General features: G+C 45.7%; 1 protein-coding gene across 3 annotated transcripts in view; it reads right to left on the reverse strand.

Annotated features, from left to right (window-relative positions):
- Positions 1 to 27,959, reverse strand: part of FASTKD2 (FAST kinase domains 2) — a 226,557-nt gene that overhangs the window by 13,036 nt on the left and 185,562 nt on the right. For all 3 annotated transcript variants that reach the window (XM_033946230.1, XM_033946231.1, XM_033946229.1), the window contains one exon: positions 13,315 to 13,429. In XM_033946230.1, coding sequence (XP_033802121.1) covers positions 13,315 to 13,429 — 115 coding nt within the window. The remainder of the gene's footprint in view (positions 1 to 13,314; positions 13,430 to 27,959) is intronic.

Here is a 27,959-nt window from a genome sequence, read left to right on the forward strand (position 1 = left end):
AAACAGCCTATTCCCCCACCCCAACTAGATACTGTGATATCCTCCTGCTTGAAACTTTCTCTCAGAGATTAAATAAGTCCCCAGCCCCCCTGAGCTGACACCGCTAAGCCTCCCCTCTGCTTGGAGATTTCATATAAGCTAACCAAATAAGCCCCACCATGAAGCCACCCCTTTGGCTCCTCCTTCTCCGACTCTGCTCATCTCTCAACACCTCTCTCTGCCTGAAACCTCCCTCTCCCAACCTACTTGACTGCCCAAATGTCAGCAATATCTGCTTTGGCCCCAGAATCCCCACGCTGTTGCGCCCCAGAAATCACCCTGCCAAAAAAACCCCCCGTAAAATCAACCATGCCTCTCTAAAGCCTGTCCCCCATGCTAACCTTCCCGACCGTGCCTCTAACTCTCTCACCCCTGTCCCGACTCTTTACTGCAATACCAGATCCGCATGCAACAAGACTCAAATTCTGAAGGACCTCCTCGAGGATTCTGACCCTGGATTCCTGTGCATCACGGAATCATGGATTTCTAAAGATGACCTTTTCACACAAAATGAACTCTGCTCCCATGGCTTCCAAGGCCTCTTCTCACCCAGAATCAACCGCAAAGGAGGTGGCCTGGCACTCCTCTACAAATCCTTCTTTGATGTCCAGCTCCTTGAAAAAGGCAGCCACGCCTCACTAGAGTATATGCTAGTCTCAGTCAACGATGAACTCCACCTTCACCCACAGGGCATCCTTACTATACCGCCCACCTATTCCTTGGTCCAAATCCTCCGATCTCGTCCTCGAGACCATAACTAACGCCTTCCTCAAATTCCAAAGATTACTAATCATCGGGGACGTCAATCTCCACCTTGACGACACCACCAGCAAGGACACGACTGAATTCAATGACTTCCTCACCTCCCTAGGTTTCTCCCCCCCTGCATCCGCAACAACCCATGAAAAGGGGCACACACTAGACTTCATCAGGTTCCTCGATCTCACCGCTTATAAAACCTCTACCGAAGACATTCATTGGGAACACGTCCCCTGGTCTGACCATTTCCTAGGGGCCTATTGCCTCCCCATCTTCATGTCTCATCTTGGATCCCCACCCCGCTCCCCGAATTCCATTACCTTACGGAAAAAAATCACGAGCGATCTGTTGTGGACCAAATTCCTCAATCATTTCCCCCCCACTCCCAAGATTGCAGACTCAGAAAACAATTGGCACAACTGGATCGCCCTCTCCAAGTCTACCTACCACTACCTTGCCCCTCAAACCACTAAATCCACTACCTACCTCCATAAGGCCCCTTGGTACCTTCCACTCCACAGAGACCTGAAACAGAAATGTCGAGCTTTAGAGCACAAATGGAAAAAAATCCAAATCCCCTTCTGATAGACAGGCCTGGAGGTCAATATCAAGCTCTACAGCTCAATGTTAAAAAAGCAAGGAAGAACTTCTACAGTGACAAGATCTCCAGATCCAACAACCAGAATAGCACACTGTTCAACATTTGGCGCTCCTTAACCACTAAAAACGATTCCACCCTGCTCCCCTCCTCTCCTTCAGCTGAGGTTCTAGCAAAATTCTTCAATGATAAGGACACTACCTTAAGGGGCTCCTTCCCGCCCGCAGTCTCCTACAACTCTCTGATGCCCTCCAAGCCCAACCCTACACTAGCTGCCTTCAACCCCATCCCTGCCAACAGATCCTGGACTGCCTTCGAGCTCGTATCCGATTCTCAGATCCTTAAACTCTGCCTCAAATTAAAATCTTGCAACTGCACCTTGAACCCATTCCCCTCCTACCTATTTGAGAAAATTCCCACACAGGCCATCGCATCTCTTACCAAACTCATAAACTCTGCCCTACTATCGGGCTTATTCTCTACTGAAATGGGACACATCACTCTGACCCCACTACTGAAAAAAGCAGACCTAGACCCCTCCTTACCATCTAGCTATCGTCCAATAGCAAATATCCCTCTCCTAACCAAGTTGCTTGAGTCTATCATATCTACCCAGCTCTCTTCCTATCTAGAAAGATTCTCCATTCTCCTACCTTACCAATATGGCTTCAGACACAACTTCTGCACCGAATCCCTATTGGCCTTACTAATCTCTAAGGTCCAGCAACTGCATTCTCGTAACAAGTTCGCTATTCTCCTACAATTCAACCTCTCTGCAGCTTTTGATATTCTAATTTTCCAACTCTCCGAGATAGGCATTAGCTCCAAAGTTCTAGACTGGTTCTCCAAATTCTTACGTTCCCGCTCTTACACGGTTAACATGAGCGGCACCTCATCCTCCCCCTGGATCCCGACTTGTGGTGTCCCACAAGGCTCACCCCTCTCTCCAATCCTTTTTAACATTTACATGTCCTCCCTGAAACTCCTCCAACTATCCCCCCTTGAAACACTTTACACTTACGCCGATGACATCCTTGTCCTCCTTGAGACCGACTCGTACCTCACTAACCTCTCTACGAACATATCCTCATGCATAACAAACTTCCAATCCTAGGCACTCACAGTACAAATGAAATTGAACGAGTCCAAAACAAAACTCCTTTGGCTCGGCCCAAAATTAGACCATTTACCCTCCTCCATCCCATTGTCCTCCGGCTCTTCACTACAGCTCGAGTTTTCAAGCAAAGTTCTGGGTGTCACCTTGGACTCCTCTCTATCCTTCAACGACCATCTCCACTCCTTGGTAAAAAAATGCTTCTTCAGCCTTCATATGCTAAGGAAAGTCAGACCCTACTTTCATCAAAAACACTTTGCCGTCCTAGTACAATCCATCATCCTTTCCAGATTGGACTATTGCAATTCTATCTATCTCAGCCTAACCGAGAAAAGCCTCCATAGACTTCAGCGGATTCAGAACGCCGTAGCTAAGTTTATTTTCGCAAAAAGCAAATTTGATCACGTCTCGCCACTCCTGTCTAAGCTCCATTGGCTCCCAATAATCCCCAGGATCCACTTCAAATGTGCATGCCTAGCTTTCAAGATCCTACATAAGAACATAAGAACATAAGAAGTTGCCTCCACTGGGTCAGACCGAGGTCCATCTCGCCCAGCGGTCCGCTCCCGCGGCGGCCCATCAGGTCTGCGACCTGTGAAGTGGTTTCTGCCTATTTCTATAACCTACCTCAAGTTATATCTGTACCCCTCTATCTCCTTATCCTCCAGGAACCTATCTAAACCCTCCTTGAACCCCTGTACAGAGTTCTGGCCTATCACATTCTCTGGAAGCGCGTTCCATGTGTCCACCACCCTCTGGGTAAAAAAGAACTTCCTAGCATTTGTTCTAAACCTGTCCCCTTTCAGTTTCTCCGAGTGACCCCTAGTGCTTGTGGCTCCCCACAGTTTGAAAAATCTGTCCTTATTCACTTTCTCTATGCCCTTAAGGATTTTGAAGGTTTCTATCATGTCCCCTCTAAGTCTCCTCTTCTCCAGGGAGAACAGCCTCAGCATTTTTAACCTGTCAGCGTATGAAAAATTTTCCATACCATTTATTAGTTTAGTCGCCCTCCTCTGCACTCCCTCGAGTATCGCCATGTCCTTCTTGAGGTACGGTGACCAGTATTGAACACAGTACTCCAGGTGCGGGCGCACCATTGTGCGATACAGCGGCATGATGACTTCCTTCGTCCTGGTTGTAATACCTTTTTTGATGATGCCCAGCATTCTGTTTGCTTTCTTTGAGGCTGTCGCACATTGCGCCGATGGTGTCAGTGATGTGTCGACCATCACCCCCAGGTCCCTTTCAAGGTTACTCACCCCTAGTAGTGTTCCCCCCATTTTGTAGCTGAACATCGGGTTCTTTTTCCCTACATGCATGACCTTGCATTTTTCTACGTTAAAACTCATTTGCCACTTTTTTGCCCAGTCTTCCAGTTTCGTTAGGTCCCTTTGCAGGTCTTCACAGTCTTCCGTGTTTCTAACCCTGCTGCAGAGTTTGGTGTCATCAGCAAATTTGATAACCTCACATTTTGTCCCTGCCTCCAGATCGTTAATAAATATATTGAACAGTAGAGGTCCCAGCACTGACCCCTGTGGAACTCCGCTCGTGACCCATTGCCAGTCTGAGTATTGGCCTTTTACTCCAACCCTCTGCTTCCTGCCCGCCAACCAATGTTTGATCCATCGGTAGATATCCCCTTGCACCCCGTGGTACCACAGCTTTTTAAGTAGCCGTTCGTGAGGTACCTTGTCGAAGGCTTTTTGGAAGTCAAGGTAAATGATGTCTATGGATTCCCCCTTATCCATCTGGCTGTTTATTCCCTCAAAGAAGTACAGCAAGTTCGTGAGGCATGACCTTCCCTTGCAGAAGCCATGTTGGCTCGCCTTCAGTTGTCCATTGTTTTCTATGTATTCGCATATTGTGTCCTTTACCATTGCTTCCATCATCTTCCCTGGAACCGAGGTCAAGCTCACAGGCCTGTAGTTTCCCGGGTTACCCCTTGATCCCTTCTTAAAGATAGGCGTGACATTCGCTATTTTCCAGTCCTCTGGGATCTCCCCTGTTTTTAGGGAGAGGTTACATATTTGGCGAAGTGTCTCTGCCGTTATTCCCCTTTCCTGGAACTCCGCAACTCCTACCTACTCCAGATCCTCCCAAACTCTTAAACTATCTTTCCCTTCCACAAAAGGCATCTCGCAAGCAGGCAAACTAGGGTCATCCCTCCCCTTTAGAATCACTGAGCTCTGGAATAACCTTTCCTCCCCGCTCCGAACCTCAAGCTCCCTCCAACTCTTCTGTAAACACCTAAAAACCTGGCTAGTCTCAAAACTGTAACACTTCCCTCTCTTTGGCCTCTCCCACCCATCCCCACTCTCTTACACCTAATCCTTAAACCCTCCACTGGAGTTCCTTTCTCATCCTAAATTCTGTAAACCGTGCCGAGCTCTGTGTCTACGGAGATGGTGCGGTATATAAACCTAAGGTTTAGTTTAGTTTAGATCATCTCCACAGAAGTAGAGTTCGGCACGGTTTACAGTAATTGGTATGAAAAGAAACTACAATGAAAAGTAGAAGGGCTTAGACAGGGAGGTTTAGAGGGAATTAGTAAATCGATGAGGGAGAGGTCATTGCATTTTGGAGAAGAGCCAAGTTTTCAGATGTTTTTGGAAGAGTTGGAGGGAGGACAGGCACCGAAGCGGGGTGGTAAAATTGTTCCAGAGTTCGGTGATCCTGAAGGAGAGGGAAGTCCCTAGTTTTCCTGCATGGGATATGCCTTTTAAAGAAGGGAAGGATAGTTTGAATTTTTGAGTGGATCTGGTGGTGTTGGGATTAGAGGCCCTCAGGCCCAGGTCTGGGTTAATGGTCTCTATTCTAGGTTCTCTATTAGGTGGGGCACTAGACAGGGTTGTCATTTATCCCCTCTTTTGTTTAAATTAACTTTAGATTCCCTTATAAGAGAAATTATTTCTAATTCCGAGATCAGGGGAATATGGGTCGGTGAGCAGGACTTTGTAATATCGGCTTTTGTGGATGATCTCTTGGTCCATCTTAGTGACCCGTCAATTTCGTTGCCTGTTCTTATGGAGAGTTTCCGAGAATATGGTGATTTTTCATGCTTCCGTTTGAACCTGGATAAATCTCTAGTGTTATCTCCGTTATCACAAGTATGATTGAATTGGATGGGGGCGTTCTCGCTTCAGTGGGTTCAGACCTCATTCTGTTATCTGGGTATTCAATTGACCGCTTCCATTTCTACTTTATATAGGACTAATGTGGATGTATTATTGCACCATACTGAGGAATGTTTATCCCACTGAGCCCCTTTACCACTCTCACTGCATGGGCGCATCCATCTTTTTGCCATGACTCTTATTTCCAAAGTAGCTCTATACCTTACAATTATTGCACCTTTGGCTTTTGAAAAAAGATCTGCAAAAATTATCTTCCCTATTATCTAAATATTGCTGGAGTCATCATAAACCAAAAGTGGCACTAACATTTTTAATGGGAAATTGGGCACATGGACATCCCTAACCTTCGCCTTTATAATCTGGCTTGATTATTACGAGTATTTGGAGAATGGTTCTTTGATAGACATGATTTTACCCCGAAGTCTCTTGAGTTGGCATTATGGGCACCGTGGAGTTTATTATCTCTAAATGAACCATTTATTTTACATAAGAATTGCCGCTGCTGGGTCAGACCAGTGGTCCATTGTGCCTTAACTGAGATTAGCCTTACCTGAGTACGTTCCAGTTCAGCAGGAACTTGTCTAACTTTGTCTTGAATCCCTGGAGGGTGTTTTCCCCCTATAACAGCCTCTGGAAGAGCATTCCACTCTTTGGGTGAAGAAGAACTTCCTTACGTTTGTACGGAATCTATCCCCTTTTAGCTTTAGAGAGTGTCCTCTCGTTCTCTCTACCTTGGAGAGGGTGAACAACTTATCTCTATCTACTAAGTCTATTCCCTTCATTATCTTGAATGTTTGATCATGTCCCCTCTCAGTTTCCTCTTTTCAAGGGAAAAGAGGCCCAGTTTCTCTAATCTCTCGCTGTACGACAACTCCTCTAACCCCTTAACCATTTTAGTCACTCTTCTCTGGACCCTTTCGAGTAGTACTATGTCCTTCTTCATGTACGGCAACCAGTGCTGGACGCAGTATTCCAGGTAAGGGCATACCATGGCCCGGTACTGCGGCATGGTATGCCTTTCTTAATCATTCCTAGAATTCTTGTTCGTCCTTTTCGCCGCCACCGCCACGCATTGCGGCTTCATCGACTTGTCGACCAGTACTCCCAAGTCTCTTTCCTGGGAGGTCTCTCCAAGTACCGCACCGGACATCCTGTTTTTGTTACCGACATACATCACCTTACACTTATCCACGTTGAACCTCATTTGCCATGTCGCGGCCCATTTCTCGAGCGTGTTTATGTCACGTTGCAGGTCTTCGTAATCCTTCTGCGTCTTTACTACTCTGAATAACTTCGTGTCGTCTGCAAATTTAATCCCTCACTCATCGTACCACTTTCCAGATCGTGTATAAATATGTTGAAGAGCACGGGTCCAAGCACCGAACCCTGCGGCACTCCACTTTTGATGCTTTTCCAGTCCGAATATCGTCCATTTACCCCCACTCTCTGTTTCCTATCTGCCAGCCAGTTTTTAATCCACGTATTTCACCTTCGGTTCCATGGCTCACAATTTTTTGAAGTAGTCGTTCATGCAGTACCTTGTTGAATGCCTTCTGAAAATCCAGGTATACAATGTTGACCCTTGTCTATCTGCCTGTTTACAGTACTCCCTGCGAAAGTCGAAAAACCGCAAATATGGTTTTTAGGCAAGGGAGACAGGAGAGGGCAGCCGGAGTGCTGGCGAGTGAAGGAAATCACTCGCTGTATGCTCCAACCGCCTCTTCCTGTACTAAGGTCGGGCCTCACCAATCAGGAGCTGCTTTGACACGCAGCTCCTGATTGGTGAGGCCCGACTTTAGTATAGGAAGAGGCGGTTGGAGTATACAGCGAGTGACTTCCTTCACTCTCTGGTGTTCCGGCTGCCCTCTCCTGCCTCCCCTTCACGGTCAGAAAACATCGCAAATGACCAGAACCGCAGATTCACAGGGGAGCACTGTACTCCCTTGTTATGCCCATGGCTGGCCAGGGCATGGCATATGTGGCCAATTTGGCCACTTGTATGTGAATCTTCATGTCTTACTATTTTAACTCTCTGTACTTGTTCCAATCTTCAACCTGTCTTACCTGGGCTGTTTTTCCAACTTTGTTACATTGTTTACCGACCCTGAAGCCTATCTATGTGTACCAACTTAAGCATCTTGGTGTGTGTATGTGATAAGAGCCCATCTGTGTGTACCAACTTAAGCATCTTGGTATGTGTGCTGGGATAAGGAATAAAGTTCACACAGCAGTTAACCTCTCAGCTGGAAGATAAGAGGGACATGTGATGTTTTCTGCAGGAACAGCATGTTAGACAGGGCAAAGGTAGTATGAAAAAAGGTATATAAGAAACACTGGGACGGTTCCAAAATGAATTTTGCTGCAGCCGTGGGAGGGCTGTGGACTGTACCTTTCCCTTGATCGTCTAAGATTCCCGATCAGTATTGGAAAGGGGCGTGAAGTATTCTATTTGGTGTATATAGATATTCTTTGCTTATATCTTGTATATTATCTGATGTCTATCTGCATTATTTTTTATTATCTGATGTGTATGCAATAAAGAATCATATTACTCTGAAGCTTTGTTGGAGGTGATTTCTACATACCCTTGTTAGATAAATACGTGGCAGATCATCCCTCGAAGTACAGCAAGTTCGTCAAGCAAGATCTTCCTTTGCTAAAGCCGTGCTAGCTGGTCCTCATCAGATTGTGTCCGTCAAGGTGATCAATGATGCGGTCCTTTATCAGCGCCTCTACCATCTTTCCCGGTACCAAGGTCAGACTCGCTGGTCTGTAGTTTCTCTTCACATGCTAAATCCAGTCTACTGCTCCGTTCGCTTTGAGTGTATCCAAGAATGCTACTTTTCGTAGGTTAGTGCACGGAGGGGTGAGTTTGCTGGCTCATGTTATTCGGGAGTATGGTACTTTACAATCTTGGGAGTCCCTTCGTGAAACTTATACTTTACATTTAGGGGACTTTATTGCTTATAAACAGCTACAACATTATGTAGGCTCTTCCAATCATATAGATTTGGCCTTTCCTTTTGGAGGTGAAGCTTTGAGAGTTCGTTACTCATTTTCAGTATCTGGTCTTCATAAGACCTTACAGTATCGGGTCTTCATAAGACCTTACAGACACTGGTTACCCCATTTAGTCGAGCATTATTGTGCTATAGATGGAGCCAAGATGCGAACATCCCTGCATTTTCTTTGAATCTAGCGGGCATTGATAATAATAATAATAATAATAACAGTTTATATACCGCAATACCGTTAAGTTCTATGTGATTTACAGAAGATTAGTGGAGTACAAGTTGAGTTGACGTACAAGTTGAGTTAACTTAAGGGATGTGGGAACAATGGGGAGAAAGGGCAAGTGAGGGGAAGGAGGGAAGTAGGTCAGCTGTCTAGGTATTTCAGGAATAGGTGAGTTTTGAGGCGTTTCCTGAATACCTCATAAGTGGTGGGCAATAGGAGTTGTTCTAGGTCTTTACCCCATAGAGCAGCCTGATGTGAGAGAAGATGCTCATGGTGTTTTTTTTAGTTTGCATCCTCTAACCGGGGGAGAAACGAAGTGCGAGTGGGAGCTTCTCTTGTGTTTGTTGGCTGAGAAGGAGAATAGGTCAGTGATGTATTTAGGGGTTAGACCGTAGAAAACTTTAAAACAGAGGCAGGCAAACTTAAACTTTACACGAGCTTCCATCGGCAGCCAGTGTAGCTGTTTGAAGTATGGCGTCACGTGATCGAACTTCTTTAGACCGAAGATTAGTCTGACCGCAGTGTTTTGCATTAGTTGTAATCGTCGCATATTCTTTTGGGGGATTGCTAAGTAGGCGATGTTACAGTAGTCGAGTTGACTTAATACGAGGGATTGTACCAAGATTCTGAAGGCAGAGTTATCAAAGTATGCTTCAATGGATTTAAGTTTCCAGAGGGTGAAAAAACTCTTTTTGATTAGGGAGTCCACCTGATCTTTCATGGTGAGGCAGAGTTACACCCAGTATTTTAATGGTGGGCTGTATGGGGTAGTTATGTTTGTTGATGTCTAGTGGGGTTTTGGTGTCAAGAGGGCGCGGTGAAGCGACAAAGAATTTTGTCTTCTCAGTATTGAGCTTGAGTTTGAAGTCTGTCATCCAATGTTCCATCAAGTTTATGGCTTCTGATGCTTTTGGAATTGTTTCCGAGATGGAGTTGGCAAATGGGATAATAATTTCAGCGTAACTGAATAATTTTATCCCCAGCTGGGTTAATTGAACGCTCAGTGAGGTCATGTAAATATTGAAAAGCAGAGGGGATAGTGGGGACCCTTGCGGAACGCTGGATGGGTTGCTCCAGGTATTGGAGAGATCATTGTTGAAGCGAACCTGATAGGTTCGGGACGAAAGGAAACCATGAAACCAGTTTAGCACTTCGCCTCCGATGCCAATAGCGTCTAGACACTGTAGCAAATTCGCATGGTCTACAAGGTCAAAGGCAGAGCTCATGTCGAATTGCATGATCAGAGCACTGAGGCCTTTGCTTAAAAATAGGTGCAAGTAATCTAAGATGGCCGCAATTACCATTTCTGTGCTGAAAAGCGGTCTAAAGCCGGATTGAGTCTCATGAAGGAGTGAGAACTGGTCTAGATATTCCATTAATTGGGAGTGTACCAGCCCCTCCATGATCTTTACAAAGAGTGGTATGGAAGCAATTGGTCTGTAGTTGGAAACTAGGGCTGACGATTCTTTGCTATTTTTTAGGATAGGGGTTATTATTATGTGGCCTTTGTTGGTGAGGAATTTTCCATTTTTCAGGTTATGGGCTAAGTAGTGCAGTAGAGATAGTTTAAATTCAAGTGGTGCCGCTTTCATGATTTCCGGGGTACATGAGTCCAGGAAGCAGTATGATTTGGAGTATTTGTTGTATAATTTGGTATAGTTATTCCAATCTATGTCTTGAAATGAATCCCAGAACATGTCTGCAGGGGTTTCATTTCCTTGTGTGTTAGCTATATGGTGTTCATTAGGTTCTTCTGTTGGGCAACTGTTTCTTAGTTTTTTAATTTTTGAGTCAAAGTGCAGGGCTAGGTCGTTCGCCGAGGGTAATTTAAAGTTGTGTGTGGGTAGAGTGTAGCGGGTGGTGTCAAATAGGTTAGTAACCAGATTGAACAGCTCTTTTGCATTAACTCCTCGTGAGCTGTTGCAGGATGAATTGATTTTGTTTGAGTAAAATGCTTTGCGTTTATCTTTTATTAGTTGTTTGTAGGTTTTTATATTGGCTCTCCAATTGTTATGGTCTGATAATTCTCCTGTTTTTTTCCATTTTCTTTCTAGACGTCTGGCTAACTGTTTCATTTTTAGGAGATCGATGTCGAACCATTTGTTATATTTATTTGCATTACTTTTACTGGTATGTTTAGGTGCAATGTTGTCTAAAATGCAGGTGATCCCAAAAATCAGCTACTTCCTTTACCTCTGCTTGATAGGTCGTATACCAGGCATCTCGATCTGTGTGGACCTGAGAGATTGTCAGTTTAGAGTGTAACATTGTGCGTATTTTACCCGGGATCAGCTGCATAAATCAAGATACAGTGAGTCCCAAGATTCTCAAAAATGCTCTCACCACACCCATTCCTTTATACATGCTTTTTGGTCATGCCCTAAAATACAGGTTTTTTGGAGGAAAGTTGTGAATTATGCAGCTCGCATCAGTCCTATTTCTCTGTCAATGGCTGGTTTGTTATTAATATTGGGAAAAAAGGAAATATTATCAGTTTGGGTGAGTGAAAACTCTCCCTTTTTGAGCTTGGCGGAACCATCTTCATGCTTTGTTGCTGTTGGAACAACGGTTGGCTAGACATACCCCAAAGAAGAAAAAACATTTCCTCCAAATTTGGATGCCTTATGTATAGTTCTTAACTCATAAAGCATGTAGTGATATTTTGAATGGGTTGTAGAGTGGGCCGTCGTAGTCTGAGGATAATCGGTGATCAAATGTGGGTTTCATCCTATTTTGGTTTCAGTTAGGGTTTTTTTCTCTCTTCTTTGTTTATTGCCTGTGGTTTTCAAGGACAGATTGGGTTATTGGGCACTTAGATAGGGGTTCGGGGGGGTTAGGGTGTGTGGCTAGCTTTGTTCTTTTCATTGATCGATCTTATGGTTGACTTCTGCAGTTATCACTAATACTGTTTGCTGTTCTATGGGTGGGGGAAAGGGGATTCTTGGAGGTAATGTAAAAATGGATGACAAACGTTGTTTTGTTATGCCTTGTTTATTATTGTATTTTTGCACAGTCATCAATAAAAACTATTGAACATAAATCTACTATTTAGTAGATTCATCTCAAGTCCCCTAGTCCTAGTATTCTCTCCTTGAACTCGCAGGCCTTGAGCATGCGCAGATGCTCAAGGCCCAGCAAGAAGAGGAGGCCGATCTTCGGGCACCAGCACCAACGCACAGGACATGCCGGTGCCCAAATGACAGTAAGCAGCGCGGGGGGGGGGGGGGGGGGTGCAGATTGCAGGGGGGAGGGTACCGGATAGCAAGTGGAGGGTTCCGGATCGCGGGGGGGAGGGGGGGCACTCGCAAATCGAGCCACGCTCGGTTTCCGAGGCACTGATTTTGCAAATGTTTTGCTCGTCTTGCAAAACACCTCCAAACCTGTGCACTCGTAAACTGAGGTACCACTGTACTCAAATATAAACTGAGATTTTTGGGCCCAAATAGGGATGTCTCAGTTTATATCTGGGTTCACCTTATATCCTGGTGGTCCAGTGGTGTGGTGAGCCAAGCCGAGAAGGAAGCAATCCCTCTCTCTCCCAAGGTGAGGTGTCAGGTGCTGTCCTAGCTGTCAGCCAACTGTAGAATCACCATGCGCCCCTTCCTTCCCTCCTTCTCTGCTGTAGAATCAATGCATATCCCCTCCTCCCTGCTGTAGAATCACCAGGGGCCCCCTCCCTCCTTCCCTCCCTCTTACACTCCTGCTTGCACAGTCTCACTGAGAAATTGTCTGCCTTGAGTTCCCGTGGCAATTAGCTAGACTGCTTCAAGTCTTGCGAATTGCCGTGGCAGCCATATTTTCAGCGAGACTGCGTGGACAAGAGCGTAAGAGGATCATTCCTGCAGCAACTTAGCCCACTGGACCACTAGTGATTAAGGTAGGCCCGGGGGGGGGAGGCAGGGAAGGAGAGGGGGGTGATTTTACAGCCAGGGGAAGGGAGTGTGTATTGATTCTACCGGAGGGATGGAGGGGGCATGCATTGATTCTTAGGAGTGAGGGGTGTGCATTGATTCTACAGCAGGGAAGAAAGGAAGGGGTGTGCGACAATTCTACAGCCAGCTGACAACCAGGACGAGACCAGACATCTCACCTCAATGGAGAGAGGGATTGCACCTGTCCTGGTTTGACTCACCACATAAATGGACCACCAGGATTTAAGGTGGACATGGGGAGAGGCAAGTGGAAGAGGTTCAGAAGGGGCGGGTGGTTGTGTAGCTGGGTGGCACTTGAATATAAACCCTCGGTTTATATTCGAGTTAACATTTTCCCTCTAAAAAAGTGGGGGAAAATGTTATCTTGGTTGATATTCGAATCGGTTTATGTTCAAGTATATATGGTAAGCTTTTTCTTTTAAACATTATATTATTACAACTATTAAGAGAGCAGAACAGTGTTTCTAGCTTCTGAATGATATTCCCACATAGGACTCTTACCAGTACCACGTGATAGCCCAGTACTTTCAGATGCCGGATCTTCATTGCCAGTTTACCCCTGGGGTGCATTGTGCCAAGACAGAAAGATGATACAGGACAGCACAGCACAGCCACTCTGCAACCAATAATAACAATAATGTTTCAGGAATGGATGCTTGCTAAACTATTTGTGGATGTTTTTTGGAAGCTGTCTACTAGAACCAACTACTTAGTAGCCAGCCAAGATTTTGCTTCTTTTTTAATATTTAAATTTTTATTAAGTTTTGAAACATATAAACAGCTCAGAACACGTAATAGAACAAAGCAAAAACGGATACATTACCCATGCATAATACCCTTGTGGAGACAAAATGACAAAAAATACCAATGAACCCCAGAACCAGCTGATAGAGAGGCCCACCAAGCCGTGCCCCTGAATGCCGGGGGCCTTACTCAGATGACACCATCCATCCACCATAAACAGCAATAGCTCCCACCACCCCATAAGTTCTGCTGCTCCCTCAGACATCAATAGGATTACCCTTCCCCCCAACTCCCGAAATGCAGAAAACAGATCATAGAATTCTAATCCCCCTCTACCCCCTTCCCATTAAAGATCTAATTTCCGGGAAAGAACAGTCCAGGTATGCAAGGAAGACATACAATAACCTCTACGTTTGGCCACATACAATTCCATTTTCCCCATCATGGATAATTTCACTCTCCATTCAGCCACAAAAGGCACCAGTGTCTGCTTCCAATGGGCAGCAATAAAACATCTGACTGCTGCCAGACCCAACCTCAATAATTTGGTCTGCCATTTGGTCACACAAAGGTTGGCCAACCCCAATAAACAACTTTGTAGAGTAAGGGGGACAGCAACCCCCAACATGTGGGACAAAGTTTGAATCACTTGAGTCCAAAAGGGGACCAAGTCCACACACTCCCACCAGATATGGAGAAATTACCATATTACTCTATGGCAGCGCCAACATTGATCAGAGGACTAGGGATACATCTTGTTAAGTTTCTCAGGGGTATAATACCAATGGCTCAACACCTTGTAGGCATTTTCCTGAATCAAAGCTCATATAGCAACCCTGCCCACATCCTCACAAATAGTATCCCACTCTTTGGTGGTAAAGGTACAGTGCAAATCCCTCTCCCAATGTCTGCGAAAAACACACTGTGGCACCACACGACCCTTCAGGTATCAGTATATAACCGAGATGGGCCGGGGTACTTTTTGCAATGTCCCCCAAAGTTTTCCTAAATGTTCACCCTCTATGTGAGAAGTCTTGCCCCATCCCCTCGTGCTCATGAAATGCCGTACTTGAAAATAGACCAGACAGTCTCCACTCCTGACCCCAAAAGAGCGTGTCAAAACCTCAAAGGAAACTATTCACTCTCTCTGCAAGAAATCGCAAAATGTGGTTAAACCCAAGGAGCCCCATCGGTCAAAGACCGGGTTAGTTTTGCCTACTAAAAATTGAGGTTCATCCCATAAACCCGCCAACGTGGAGACCGTCAACCCCCGATTACACTCTTGTCGTAGACTATCCCAGGCCCCAATCAGTTGCAATATATAAGGATTGTCAGCATCACGGGCCCACTGTCTCTCTGTGAGAGAGGACCATAGTCGAGCACTCAACCAACCTTGAGGAACAAAGGATTGCTCCAGTATCACTCCCCCACTTGTGTGTCCCCACTTCCCATTCCAAAATCATCCTCAACTGCACTGCTTGGTAGTACCTGTAAAGATTAGGGACCCCTCTACCATTCCGAACTCCATCTGCCCACATCATAGTCTGCAAAATACGAGGTGCTCTATTTTGTCTTATAAACCTCCGAAATTCCGCTTGCCCACAGTTTGAACTTCCGAGGGGGGATTGGAATTGGTAAAGTTTAGAACAAAAATAACAATTGCAGGAGCACATTCATTTTGAGAACTGTGATGTGACACCCCCCCCCCCCCCCCAGGAAAGCCAGAGTCCATGCCAGCGTTGAAGATCAGCCCTAATTTCCTGAGTGACTGGACCATAATTAGCCTCAAATAAACAATCCAAATCACCTGGAGGATAGATACCTAAAAGCACAGTTACTTACCGTAACAGGTGTTATCCAGGGACAGCAGGCAGCTATTCTCACATATGGGTGACGTCATCGACGGAGCCCGGATGCGGACGCCTCACAAGCAAACTTGCTTGAAGAAACTCGAAGTTTCGAATTGCCCGCACCGCGCATATGCAAGTGCCTTCCCGCCCAGTGTAGAGCGCGTCTCCTCAGTTCAGATAGCTAGCAGCGAAGCCAACCAGGAGAGGTGGGTGGGTTGTGAAAATAGCTGCCTGCTGTCCCTGGATAACACCTGTTACGGTAAGTAACTGTGCTTTATCCCAGGACAAGCAGGCAGGTATTCTCACATATGGGTGACCTCCAAGCTAACCAGAATGGGATGGTGGGAGTGTTGGCAATTTAGGAGAATAAATTTTGTAATACTGTTTGGCCAAACTGTCCATCCCGCCTGGAGAAAGTGTCCAGACAATAGTGAGAAGTGAAGGTATGAACCGAGAACCAAGTAGCAGCTCTACAAATTTCCTCAATAGGTGTAGATCTGAGGAAAGCTACTGAAGCTGCCATAGCTCTAAACTTATGGGCTGTGACTACTGTGAAGGGGTAATCTAGCCTGGGCATAGCAGAAAGAGATTCAAGCCGCCATCCAGTTGGAGATGGTACGCTTAGAAATAGGATGTCCCAACTTATTTGGATCGAAGGAGACAAAAAGTTGAGGAGCAGTTCTGTGTGGTTTGGTGCGTTCCAAATAGAAGGCCAAAGCAAGTTTACAGTCCAGAGTATGAAGAGCAACTTCTCCAGGATGAGAATGAGGCTTTGGAAAAAACACTGGACGAACAATGGATTGGTTGAGATGAAATTCCGAGACCACTTTAGGGAGGAATTTAGGATGAGTACGAAGAACCACCTTGTCATGATGGAACACAGTGAAAGGTGGATCAGCCACTAAAGCTTGCAGCTCACTGACTCATCGAGCAGAAGTGAGGGCTATGAGAAACACCACTTTCCAAGTGAGATACTTCAGATGAGCCTTATCAATTGGTTCAAATGGAGGCTTCATTAATTGAGTAAGGGCAATATTGAGGTCCCAAACCACAGGAGGCGGTTTGAGAGGAGGTTTGACTTTGAAAAGCCCTTTCATGAATCTGGAAACCCCTGGATGAGCAGAGAGGGGTTTCCCTTCAATAGGCTGATGGAAAGCCGCAATTGCACTGAGATGGACTCAGATAGATGTAGACTTGAGGCCAGAATTGGATAAGTGCAAAAGGTAGTCCAAAACAGAAGATAAGGACTGCTGAGACTCCTTATGATGAGAAAAACACCACGTAGAAAATCTAGTCCACTTTTGGTGATAGCATTGCCTAGTGGTAGGTTTCCTAGAAGCTTCTAAAATATCTCTTATAGATTGAGAAAACTGAAAAGGGGTTATGTTGAGAGATACCAAGCTGTCAGATGTAGAGACTGCAGGTTCGGATGAAGCCGAGATCCTTGACTCTATGTAAGCAGAGAAGGTAAAACTTGTAGAAGGTATGGCTCCCTGCTGCTGAGTTGAAGTAGAAGGGAGTACCAAGATTGTCTTGGCCACCAAGGAGCAATTAGAATCATGGTGGCATGATTGTTCTTCAACTTGACCAGTCTTGAGAATGAGAGGGAATAGAGGGATTGCATAGAGGAAAAGATTCGACCATTTCAGAAGAAAAGCATCTGCCTTGAGGCGATGAGGAGAGTATATCCTGGAGCAGAATTGAGGCAGTTTGTAGTTGTGGGGAGCTGCAAAGAGGTCTATCTGAGGCATTCCCCATTGTGAAAAAATGTGATGAAGAGGGGCGGAATGGAGTGTCCATTCGTGAGGCTGCAGGAGATGACTCAAGTTGTCTGCCAAGCAATTCTACGCCCCTTGAATGTAGACAGCTTTGAGGAAGGTGTTGTGGCAGATTGCCCAGTCCCAAACCTTTAGAGCTTCTTGACAAAGGGAGGCAGATCCCGTCCCCCCTTGTTTGTTGACATAATACATGGCGACTTGGTTGTCCGTCCGAATGAGGACTACTTGGTCTTGAAGCTGATGTTGAAAAGCATTGAAAGCTTTGAGGATCACTCTGAGTTCCAACAGATTGATATGACACTGACGATCCGTACAGGTCCAGAGGCCTTGAGTACGGAGACCATCGAGATGAGCGCCCCAAGCGTACGTCAAAGAGTCTGTCGTGAGGACTTTCTGATGGGGGGGTGTTTGAAAAAGCAAGCCTCTGGAAAGATTGGAAGAGAGCATCTACCAACAGAGAGACTTCTTCAATGAAGGAGTGACTGAGATGGGTTGAGAAGGAGGGTCGCAAACTTGCACCCATTGAGATGTCAGGGTCCACTGAGGAATTCCGAGGTGAAGTCTGGCAAAAGGAGTCACGTGTACTGTGGAGGCCATGTGACCCAGAAGTACCATCATGTGTCTCGCTGAGATGGAAGAGCAGGAAGACACTGTATGACAGAGTTGAAGAAGAGCTTCCAGACGTTGTTGTTGAAGGAATGCTCTGAGTTGGATAGTGTCCAGAACAGCTCCAATGAATTGTAGATTCTGAGGGCTGAAGTTGAGATTTGGGAAAGTTGATTTTGAATCCCAAACTTTGTAGGAACCAGGTAGTCCGTTGGGTCGCTACAATAACCCCTTGAGATGTGGAATCTTTGATGAGCCAGTTGTCGAGGTAGAGAAATACCTGAAGACCATGATTCCTTAGAGCTGCTGCTACCACTACCAGGCACTTGGTGAACACTCTGGGAGACGAGGCTAGGCCGAAGGGTAGTACTCTGTATTGATAGTGCAGATTTCCCACCCGAAATCTGAGGTATTGACAGGAGGCCGGATGAATGGGGATATGAGTGTAGGTCTCCTTGAGATCCAGAGAGCATAACCAATCATTCTGCTCGAGAAGGGGATAAAGAGATGCCAGGGACAACATTCAAAATTTTTCTTTGACTAGGAATTTGTTGAGAGCCCTTAGATCCAGAATGGGTCGCAGATCGCCCGCCTTCTTCGGAACAAGGAAGTAACGGGAGTAAAACCCCCTGTTCTGCTGTTCCAAGGGAACTGGTTCGATGGCATGAAGACGAAGCAGAGCTTGAGCTTCCTGAAGAAGAAGGGCGATCTGGGATGGATTGGAAGGATACACTCTTGGAGGAAGCTCTGGTGGAATCTGAGAGAAATGAAGAGAGTATCCTTCCCTGATGATAGAAAGTACCCAGAGGTCGGATGTAATTATCATCCATCAGTGGTAGAAATGATGGAGACGACCTCCTATAAGGGGAAAATGAGATAGTCAGAACGGTGGAGGTTATGCTCTGTTTTAAACAGTCAAAAAGGCTGAGTAGCCTTAGGTGCAGCAGAAGGTTGAGGTTTCTGTTGTTTCTGAGGATGCTGTTTTTTTAGAGGAGGGCGATTATAAGGAGTCGTCCTCGGAGTAAAACGCCGCCGATAGATAGGATCAGGGCGTGCAGGTTTTGCAGGAGCTGGCTTCGGCTTGGGTCTGACAATAGAAGCAAAGGATTTTTCATGGTCAGAAAATTTCTTGGTAGCTGCCTCGATGGATTCATCGAAGAGGTCATTTCCGTCACAAGGAATATTAGCCAAGCAGTCTTGAAGATTAGGGTCCATGTCAATGGTACAAAGCCAAGCAAGACGACGCAGAACAAGCAGCTGCCTGGGCAGACAACTCGAAGGCATTGTAAGATGACTGCAAGAGATGCAATCTGAGTTGGGATAAAGAAGCCAGGATTTCTTGAAATTCAAAATGCTTTTGAGTCCAGATAAGTCAAAAACTTTGGCAATAGAGAAATAAGGAATTCAAAATAAGTGATGAATTGAAAATTATAATTGAGGACTTTAGAGGACATATAGCATTTTGATAGATGCGACGTCCAAATTTGTCCATAGTTTTCCCTTCCCTTCCAGGAGGAACGGTGGCATAAACCTTGGAAGGATGGGACCTCTTTAAGGAGGACTCGACAAGCAGGGATTGATGAGATAACTGTGAGTTGTTAAACACTTTGCGATGCACAGTTTTATACCTAAAGTCCAATTTTCCTGGAACCACTGGTATGGAAAAAAGTGTTTCCGTGCAGCTACCAAAAGTCCAATTCAAAAGCTTATGAAGTGGAGCTTAAGAGACTCTGCCGGAGGTTGAGTTAGATGCATGACTTCGAGATACGCCTTAGAGTATTTGGGGCCAGTATCTAATTGAAGGTCCAAGTCCACAGCCATCTGACGAAGAAAAGATGAGAAAGATAGCTGATCAGCCAATGCTTTGCCTCGAGAAGGACTCGAGGACATCGAGGCAGCCTGGGTCGAAGATGAAGCTTCAGCAGGAAAAAAGGCATCAAAGGAATATGGTGACTTGGACGAGGCAATCGAAACCAGCCCCATATTAGTAAGGAACTGAATGAATTGCTTCTCCAACATGGTCTGTAAAGAAGCCGGCAAGGATGGATCCACGTCTGAAACCTTTGGCTGGAGGTTCCTTCGAGGTAGTGTGAATGTGCTTCGACTTGGAAGTCTTAGGCACTTTAATCACTACCGGTGGAACCGACTGCTGAGCTATCTGACCTGAGGAAACAGGGGAAGATACAGCAGATGTCGTCGAAGAAAGAGCCGCTGCAAATGACTAAGGTCTGATAAGGCTCGAGGTGGAAGCAGTATAAGCAGGAGGAACCTTGGTCGGAATCGAGGCCGAGGTCGCCTTTAAAATCGAGGGATCAATAGAAGATTCCATCTCGAAGAGCTTGTTCACCAAAATACAACGACGATTGAAAGCTCGAGCTGAAGCATTTGACAAGGCAGGCACGACCTAGGATGATGCTTCGGCCCAAGATACTTAAGGCAGTGACGGTGAGGGTCTGTAAGAGAGATCGCGTGCTGGCACTTGTCACACTTCTTGAAGCCCGTGACAGGCCGGGACATAGAAGGAAAAATAGTCACCGCAAAATCGAAGCCCTTGGGCTGCGGTCGAGCGGCCTGTCCCGAGAAACGGATGGAAGAAGAAAAAAAATTATTATTTTTTTTAACCCTGAAAATGAAAGAAATAAAATAAGAACAGCGATTCGTGAGGAAAAAAAAGTTCAGAGAAGGCACAAGTAACGAAGTTAAACACAGAGAGTCAAAGACGGACTTCTTGGCTCCGCGGAAAACTGAGAACTGAGGAGATGTGCCCTACGCTGGGTGGGAAGGCACTCACGCATGCACGGTGCAGGCGACTCGAAACTTTGAGTTTCTTCAAGCAAGTCTGCTTGTGAGGCGTCCGAATCCGGGCTCCGTCGATGACGTCACTCATAAGAGAGAATACCTGCCTGCTTGTCCTGGGATAATATTTAATACCCTTACATGCTTCTTTAAAAGGGAACCGTTGTTGAAGAGCACGGATCATGAACTCATCAAGAGTGAGATTCAGCATTTTAGTCTTATCCAAATTTATCTTAAAACCCGACCCCATACATTTCAAAGACATCCAACAACTGAGGCACCGACTGGTCAGGATCCACAAGGTACAACAAAATATCATCCGCAAACAGGGCTATACGATGTTCTATACTATCTACCTCAATCCCCCTCAGATGTAAATGATTCCGAATCAATATTGCCAAGGGCTCAATCGAAAGTGCAAAAAGCAAGGGGGAGAGCAGGCACCCCTGACAAGTTCCCCTCGCAATAGGGAAAAACTCTGTATAAGCCTGATTAATCTTAAGACACGCTCTGGGCTCCTGATATAAGGCCCGAACCTACTCCTCCAAACGGACCCTCCAGACCCATTTTCAACCATCACAAAAGCTCCAGAACTCTCGATCAAAAGCTTTCTTGGCGTCTACCGCCATTAGAACCGCTTTATCCGGACCCTGCTTCACCTTCCACATCAGATGTAAAGTACGCCTGATATAAACATAGACCTGCCTCCTCTGGATAAAACCCGATTGATCCTTATGAATCAAATCGGGAAGGAGTCTCTCCAATCGCAGGGCCAGAACTTTAGCTAGGATTTTGGTATCTGCATTCAAAAGGGAGATCGGCTGATATGATCCACAATTTAACGGATCTCTGCCCAGTTTCTTTTTTTTTTGTATAATCATATTTATTGAGCAAAATGAGGCAACGTGCAATAACAATAGAAATTAAGATGCCAAACATCAAAGATACATAGCAGAGGAAAAAACTAAAATAATCCATTGCACAAAAGAAAGGGAACAAAAAGAGTTGTAATGCCGTCACCCAAAGTGCCCATTTGGAAGGGAGTCGAAACACTGGGAAGGGAAAACCCAAGACGAAAACCCAAACACCCAGTCCTCATGCATACCCACAGACACCCAACACCACGCAACCAACAACATTCGCTCTCCCACCCCACACACACTCATACCCTACAGACGTATCACTATGCGAGGTGCCAGAAGAACCGACTCTGAGTATACGAGAGCAGGATCAAACTGCTCAGTAAAACAAAAAGAAAAGGAACAAAAGACAAATAGATACAATTACTAGGACGAGGATACGGTACAGGACAGCAGAAATTTATCCCACAGTGCACAGTAATCTTTCCAATGGACCTGTGATCGAGAAGAATAAGTCTGTAACTCAAAAGTGCCAAGGTGCACATGCAGGTCGTCCACATAGAAAAAGAGGGCGCCTCAGAAGAGGCCCAGTGTTGCAGAATAAGTTTCTTCCCAATCAAAATCGCATGAAGGATGAACTTTTGGTAAGACATGCTGAGGCCCTGCTGAGACAAGTCCTGCACATCGCCCAGCAATAAAGCAGGCGGGTTCCATTGCAGAGAACAGCAAAGAGTGTCATCCAGGCGGCGGTGGACTGGCTCCCAGAAGGAGAGTTCCGGGCACCCAAAAAAGGTGTGCCGAAAGGTGCCAGGGGACAGATAACATTTAATGCAAAGATTATCAGGCCACAGTCCAATAGTGAAACCTCGAGTTCTAGTAAGGTAAGCTCTGTGTAGTATTCTAAACTGAGTTTCCTGTAAAGAAACAGCTTTGATAAACAAATATATATTCTGAAATAAAACTTGCATATCATGAAAGGAGACCTCTAAGCCTAATTCCCAGGTCCAATCAGACACAAGCGATTGGAGACACAGCTCCCCCTGATAATCTCGCCCCTCCTTGTACCAGGTAGCAATCTTGTTCTTATAGGGGTGGGGTGGTAAGAGCCCGCTCATCCAAAGTACTGTAAGCCCAGGTGTTAGCAGGGGCAGCGGCAAGAGAGCTATAATAATGTTTAATCTGAAGATATAAAAAAGTATGCGTGGAGGGGAGCCCCCAGTGGGTGCATAACAATGAGAAGGGAGGGAACCGCCCACCCCCCAGATGCAACAACTCCCCTATGGTGGTGTCACACTCAGCGCGACCCCGCAAGCCTGGCAGGCCCCTAAAACCGGATATGAAACCGGGATTACCAATCAAGGATAAGAAGGGAGATGGGTGATGCACCCTATGCTGAAGCCCCCTCCACCAAGCCCAAGCCTTGCGAAAGGCAGTAAGGAAAACCAAAGTAGGATAGGTCAAGGAGGTAGTCGTACGCGGGATCCCATGCATATACGATACAAAAGACAAAGGGGAGCAGCAAGAAGCCAGAAGATCCGGCGGAGAGTAACGTCTATGTAAGGTCAAATGCTTGTGTATCCAACGGAAAAGGGAGGCCACATTATAAAGCCATACGTCCGGGAGGCCAAGCCCCCCCTGCGACTTAGCACGGGACAATTTATAGGAACTAATACGCGCTTTCTTTGCACTCCATATAAACATGCAAATAATAAAGTTATAGTGGCGTTCATCATCCCTACGGACCCAAAAGGGTACCGACTGGATAGCATACAAAAGTTTGGGGAAGAGAACCATCTTCACCAGGGCCACCCATCCCATCAGTGATAAGGGAAGAGAGCGCCATGACAGAGGGATTTAATTCGACCGATAGCTGCAGAGATGTTGGCCTCATAATGCTTTTTCGGATACCGATACAGAAGGACCCCCAAATACTTCAATTTACCCGGGGCGATTCCCACCCTCAGCCGTTCAAACCATGAATCACTCGGGGAGTCATGCAACAACAGAGCCTCAGTTTTATCATAGTTAATTTTCAAGCCAGTAAAGAGACCATACAAATTAATAATATACATCAAGCGGGGGAGATTGACGTCAGCATGCTTGATGTAAAGCAGCATATCATCGGCGAACATACTAATATGAAACTCATGCCCCCCTATGCCCAAGCCTTGTAAATGCGGGTCCTGGCGGATTCGGATGGCCAGAGGCTCAAGAGAAAGAAGAAGAAGCAGATAAGGGGCACCCCTTCAGGGTGCCTCGGCCCAAAGGGAAAGGCTCAGAGACTCCACCATTAATCAACAACTGTGACGTAGGGTGAGTATACAGGGCAGACACCCAGGCTACGAAATCCCCCGAAATACCATACTGTCCGAGAATCCAGAAAAGGTGTCGCCAAGAAACCATATCAAACGCTTTCTCTACATCTAAACTGGTTATCAAGACTCTATCAGAGGCACGATAGGGAAGTTGCAACACCGCAAGCACTTTAAGCAAATTCATAGAGGCATGTCTGCCTGGGACAAAACCGACCTGATCCTCGTGTATCAGATCTGGAAGTATGGTATTAAGGCACGTCGCCAAAATCCCAGCGAGGAGTTTAACATCCTAATTTAGGAGAGAAATGGGCCGGTAAGAACCCAGCTGGTCCACAGGTCTCCCCGGTTTTGGCAAAATAATAATGTGAGCGCCATTATGAGTGTTGCCGGGAGGAGTGTCCGTCCGGAGCCCCGCAAAAAAAGCCTGTAAAGAACAGAGGGCAGATGGTGGCAGAAGCTTATAAAACTCCGGGCCCGCTTGAGATTACGAATAGCCGACTGCAATTCCTCCCCACTGATCGATCGGTTGAGCAGACTCCTCTGCGGATCAGAGATCCTGGGCAGTGGTAAATTACAGCACAGAAACACTACTTGTAACACTACTAGACACAGCTCGACAGTAAATTAGCAAAGGCAAAAAGATGATGCTAATCCAACTTGACCTCTCCGCAGCATTTGACCTGGTCGACCACTCTATACTGCTACAGATATTTGATGCCATTGGGATCTCAGGCAAGGTCTACAATTGGTTCCAAGGATTCCTCAAATCAAGAACCTCAAGAAATCAAGAACAGGGTAAAGTCCAATAATATCAAATCAGAACCATGGTCCAACCCATGCGGAGTTCCACAAGGATCACCTCTATCACCTACGCTCTTCAACCTCTTTATTTCCTCCCTTGGAGCCACTTTAGATAACTTAAATGTTACATCCTTCAGCTACGCAGACGACATTACCATACTCCTCCCCTTCGACCCATCAGAGCCCACCACTACAGAAAAACTGGAAATAACCCTAGATGCAGTGGAAAAATGGATGGTAGACCACAAACTGAAACTAAACTCAGATAAAACAAAATTTCTTCTGCTTGAAAAGGCCAAAACTCCCACCATTACAGAACTGAAAATTAAAACACCAAATACCCAATACAGCCCGAACTCAAACTCCTAGGAGTAACGATAAACAGATGCTGCACAATGCAGTCCCAAATCAATAAAACATCCCAGAATGCTTTTTTAATTATGAGAAATCTACGTAAAATAAGAAAATTCTTCGACCCAGCACAATTCAGGCTAATTGTCCAATCCCTAGTCTTAGGTCTACTGGACTATTGCAATTCCCTCTATCTACCTTGTCCTGCCAACATGATAAAACAACTTCAGACTATACAAAAACTACCCTCAGACTGATCTACTCCCTGAGAAAATATGATCATATTACAACTGCCTTCCTAGACTCTCACTGGCTACCTATGCAAGCACGAATTCAATTCAAATTCTACTGTCTATTATTCAAAGCATTAAACAGCTCCGCCCCCCCCCCCCCCATTTAAACAACCGCCTAAACCAGATCCTCACCTCAAGACAAAGAAGAACTCCGAACCATTTTGCCTTCCCTCCACTCAAGGGCACTCAGCGCAAAAAGATGTTTGATAACTTTCTGGTGACGCAAGCAGCAAAACTTAACCACTCCATCTCCAACCTGTTGACGGCAACGGGCGACTTCAAAACTTTTCGAAAAGAAATCAAAACTCTACTTTTCAAAAAATTTATCCAGATATCTTAACCCAACCCTTCCCCCTCCTCCTAGATAAATTCTCCCCCAAAACCTCCACTTAAATAATCTCTTCCTCCCCAAAACACCAACCAAGTATTCAGATCCCTGAAATGTAACGTAATCTTATTTGTTCTCTAACTGTAATCTATTTGTTATATCACACAGTAACGTACAGTCAATTTAATATCCAATTTGCAAGTTCTTCCGGAATTAATCCAGCTACCTCTCCTCCCTTGTAACCAAAAACAAACAAACAAAAAAAACTTGTAACTTCACTGGAAATGTCCAGTTAGCTCTTTTGTAATCCGCCTTGAACTGCAAGGTATAGGCGGAATAGAAGTCCCTAATGTAATGTAATGTAATGTAATGTAAGGCATCCCGGGCCTGGTCATCAGACGGCTGTTCAGCATATAAATGTTGGTAAAACTGGGCAAATTGGGTTGCTATCGCCTGCTGCTGGGTGTGAAACCGCCCCGTTCCATCCCTGATGTGGGTGATGACGTGTCTAGCTCTGAGGTCGAATCAGATTTGCAAGCAAGTGCCCAGTTTTGTTCTCCCAAACATGCAGTTTATATTTATAAAAATAAATATTTCTGGATGCCCGTTGAGTGAGGATAGAGTTAATCTGAGTTTTGACAGTATGAAGTCTCTCCCGTAAGGCTCGCGTGAGGCTCGAAATGTGGGAGCGACGCAAACTCTGCAATGGGTCAACAACTCCCCATCCCGTTTTTTCTTGGCAGCGGCAGAGTAGGCCAACACGGGGCCCCTCAACACGGCCTTAGCCACCTCCCAATACGTAACTGAGCTCAAATCCTCCACAGGGTTGGTCCAGAAGAAGTCCTCCCACCTCTGCTCCAGATAAGTCTTAAAATCGGGGTCCAAGTATAAGAGGAGACACATCCTCCAAAGCCGCCTAGCGGAAGCAGGCAAAAATTGGAAAGTAGTACCTAGGAGAGCATGGTCAGATATCAAAGGGGCGGCCATGACCGCCCGAGACAATTTCGGGAACAAAGTTTCGGAGATAAGTATATAATCAATTCTAGTATAGATGTTATGGGGGTGTGAGTAAAAAGAAAAATCACTGTCATCTGGATTCAAGGTCCTCCATGCATCGTGCAACCCCACTTCACGAAGAAGGAAGGGAATCCCTCTGTCATAATGGCCCCGAGCAGCAGATTTGGCAGGCTTGCAATCCATGAGAGGCTCCATCACCACATTAAAGTCTCCCCCTAAAATCAGCTGATGAGAGGAGTAAGGCACCAAAATCCCCACCAAGGAGGAAAAGAAATCATGAGAGTAAATGTTCGGTGCATATACAGTACCCAGCACCATATTGTAGCCCTACAACTCCCCAATCAGAAATATGTTTCTATCCTCTGAGTCTTTAAGTTCTTTATGGATACAAAAAGGGATATTCTTATGAATCAAGATTGCTACCCCCCGCTTCCGGGAAGAATAAGCAGAGAAACCCACCTGTCCCACCCAATCCCTCTTGAGTTTGAGATGTTCAGTGGCGGACAGGTGGATCTCCTGAAGAAACGCTATATCACTCCGTTCCCTTCTCAGATAAACAAGAATCTTGGTCCTTTTCACAGGTGAATGAAAACCATCAACATTTAAGGAATTGACATTCAAGTTAGCCAGGATGATAAACATGATAATTAAAAAACAAAGAAAGTAACCAAAATCCATAAAGTAGAAGAGAGGGGACGTCCCAGCCAAATTCCCCTGCTTCACAGACCACAAAAGAAGAAGTCCGCCTCCCCGGCATCCATCGCGGCCACACAAGATTCAAACTCCCACACCTTAGAGTCCCGAAGAAAACACAGACAACCCAATCAATCATACACACACACTCACACAGCCAAACCCCCCCACCCCTCCCCACAACCTTCCCCACCCCCCTTCCCAGACCATACAGTCTACCCCAATACAACAGAACAGCATAGATACAGCAACCCTGGGCCACCCCCAAACCATCAAAAGAGGTTAACTACAGAATGGAGGGAAACCTAAAAAGAAAAAGAAAAGCATAGCAAACATGGGCAAATGCAATACCAAAAACGAAACTAAAAGTGTAAACCTCAGTAAAAAAGAAGAAAATGTGCCAGCAGGTAAAAGAAAAGAACAGCCTGTTTAGTAAAAAACATCAAATTCGATAAGGAATAACAAGAAACAGCAGGTGCCCCACAGGTGGAGCGCCCGCTATAATGACAACCATAGCATACAACTGTCCGGGGGTCATGGCAGAATTCACCCCCTCCAGGTCCCAGGAGATCTTGAACGAGGAACAAAGACTACAAAAACAAAGATGCTCCCCTGTCCTGGAGAAGAACTCCAAACCTTAGGCAGTCATTGTAAAATGAAAAAAAACGAAATCCCCCAGGCTTCAGAAACATCTAGGCTATAAAAAACAACTCA

The sequence above is a fragment of the Geotrypetes seraphini genome, chromosome 5 (genome assembly GCF_902459505.1).
Source record: "Geotrypetes seraphini chromosome 5, aGeoSer1.1, whole genome shotgun sequence".
Lineage (NCBI taxonomy): Eukaryota > Metazoa > Chordata > Amphibia > Gymnophiona > Dermophiidae > Geotrypetes > Geotrypetes seraphini.